Source organism: Humulus lupulus, chromosome 3 (genome assembly GCF_963169125.1).
Source record: "Humulus lupulus chromosome 3, drHumLupu1.1, whole genome shotgun sequence".
Lineage (NCBI taxonomy): Eukaryota > Viridiplantae > Streptophyta > Magnoliopsida > Rosales > Cannabaceae > Humulus > Humulus lupulus.
The window spans coordinates 222,735,675-222,737,433 of NC_084795.1; the positions used below are offsets into that span (position 1 = coordinate 222,735,675).

Here is a 1,759-nt window from a genome sequence, read left to right on the forward strand (position 1 = left end):
GTCGTCGTTCTTCCCTGCGAGCAGAAGCCTCCAAGTCCGTATGCCACCGCCATGGGTTCAAGGACAATTTCTTCCCTGCGAGCAGAAGCCTCCAAGACGAACAAAGCCCAACCAAGGATCGGGCTTTCAAGTGATAGGAGGAGATGAAATGAGCTCGCCAGTGTCCATGGGTTTCCGAGGCTGTTTGACCTTGATTGGCCATCCACGATGAACGGAGAGCCTCCCCACCACGATGAACGGTGTCCATGGCAAGAGCACTCATGCAACAAAGTTTTTGAATTTATGAATGCATCTGGTTTAATATCCTTGTGCTTTTGGTTTTAGATATTATGCTTTTTAGTTATTCGCTGAGTGATTTTCTTATTACTTTACATAGGTTGTTCATGAGGAATTTGGTATTCTTGAAGGTTTAATGATAGCTGTTCATGCAACTACATGTTTTCTTTTTCACTTTATTTGTTTCTATAATAGGAGAATAGTTTACAAGTTGGTTACTTGATTCTTGTTTCTAATGTTTAGCAATACAGAAGACTGTTGATGGCCCATCAATGAAGGATTGGAGAGGAGGCCGTGGAGCTGGACAAAATATCATTCCTAGTTCTACTGGTGCTGTAAAGGTAGTGAAATCTAAAAACAATGCTGCTTTTAATGTGGTTTGATTCTTATTCTTATTATTATGTTTTTTTTTTTTTTTTGGAACTATAGGTTGTTGGAAAGGTTCTCCCAGAACTGAATGGAAAACTTACTGGAATGGCCTTTCGTGTTCCAACTCCTAATGTCTCGATGGTGGACCTAACTTGTCGATTTGAGAAGAGTGCTTCCTATGAAGATGTCAAGGCAGCCATAAAGTATGTTCATGCATTCTTTGTGAAGTATCTAATCATTGCATTTATTCCTCTCCTCTTGTGTTTCTCTAAGTGTGTAATTGTTTTATTTTTAATTTTTGTTTTGTGATTGGTGATATAGGTATGCATCAGAGGGACCACTTAAAGGCATTCTTAGGTACACAGATGAAGACATTGTCTCCAATGATTTTGTTGGTGACACAGGGTATAATTTCTTTGATGTGTATTTTTAATACATTTTAATTACACTGATGGAACTATTGGCAATGTCATGCGTAAGAAGTCTATTTTCTTCTTGCTAATATTCTCTTAACTAGTTTTTTTAAATGGCCCAGAAAAATCCATTGAAAAAAACAAGATCATATTGGGGAAACTAATAGTAGTTATGTTGTTATCTGTTAAAGTCTGTTTTCTAACATTTGGATGATGTAATTTTTCTAAGCATATCCTCTACCTTTACCATATGACCTTGTACAACTTGCCTTCAATTTCTTACCAATGGTTAATTTTGTGGTCTTGCCAATCAACTATCTCCCTCTCTTGGTTCTATATCCTTTCATTTCTTTCTTGTCAATTCATCTCATCAAAAGTGATAACTTTATGTGTGTGTGTGTGTGTGTTTTTTTTTTTATTAATGGTTCTTTGTTGCAGTTCCACCATTGCTTTCAAGATCATATCTTTAGTTGATTTTATGGGGTCCATTGTCACCTAAACAATCACTGATCATCTTTTGTTTTGCATACTCTGATATTTTGGTCTCCTATCACCACAGAAAACATGTTTAGACAACTTAGCTTACTTGGGATTAGAATGGAATCAAATTATTTCCATGTTGTTTTTTTGGCATGTTTCGAATTGAGCTAAGAATTGCTAGCAGCCCTAGTTGGAAAGGAAAAGAATAAAAATGAAAGATG

General features: G+C 36.5%; 1 protein-coding gene across 1 annotated transcript; it reads left to right on the forward strand.

The window, feature by feature from the left end:
• The first annotated feature begins 207 nt into the window (after positions 1 to 207).
• LOC133825418 (glyceraldehyde-3-phosphate dehydrogenase GAPCP1, chloroplastic-like) lies at positions 208 to 1,557 on the forward strand. Its single transcript, XM_062258363.1, has 6 exons — positions 208 to 270; positions 377 to 437; positions 520 to 617; positions 706 to 848; positions 967 to 1,068; positions 1,497 to 1,557. The coding sequence occupies exons 1-6, from the start codon at positions 208 to 210 to the stop codon at positions 1,555 to 1,557; spliced, it is 528 nt and encodes a 175-aa protein (XP_062114347.1).
• Positions 1,558 to 1,759: the final 202 nt, after the last annotated feature.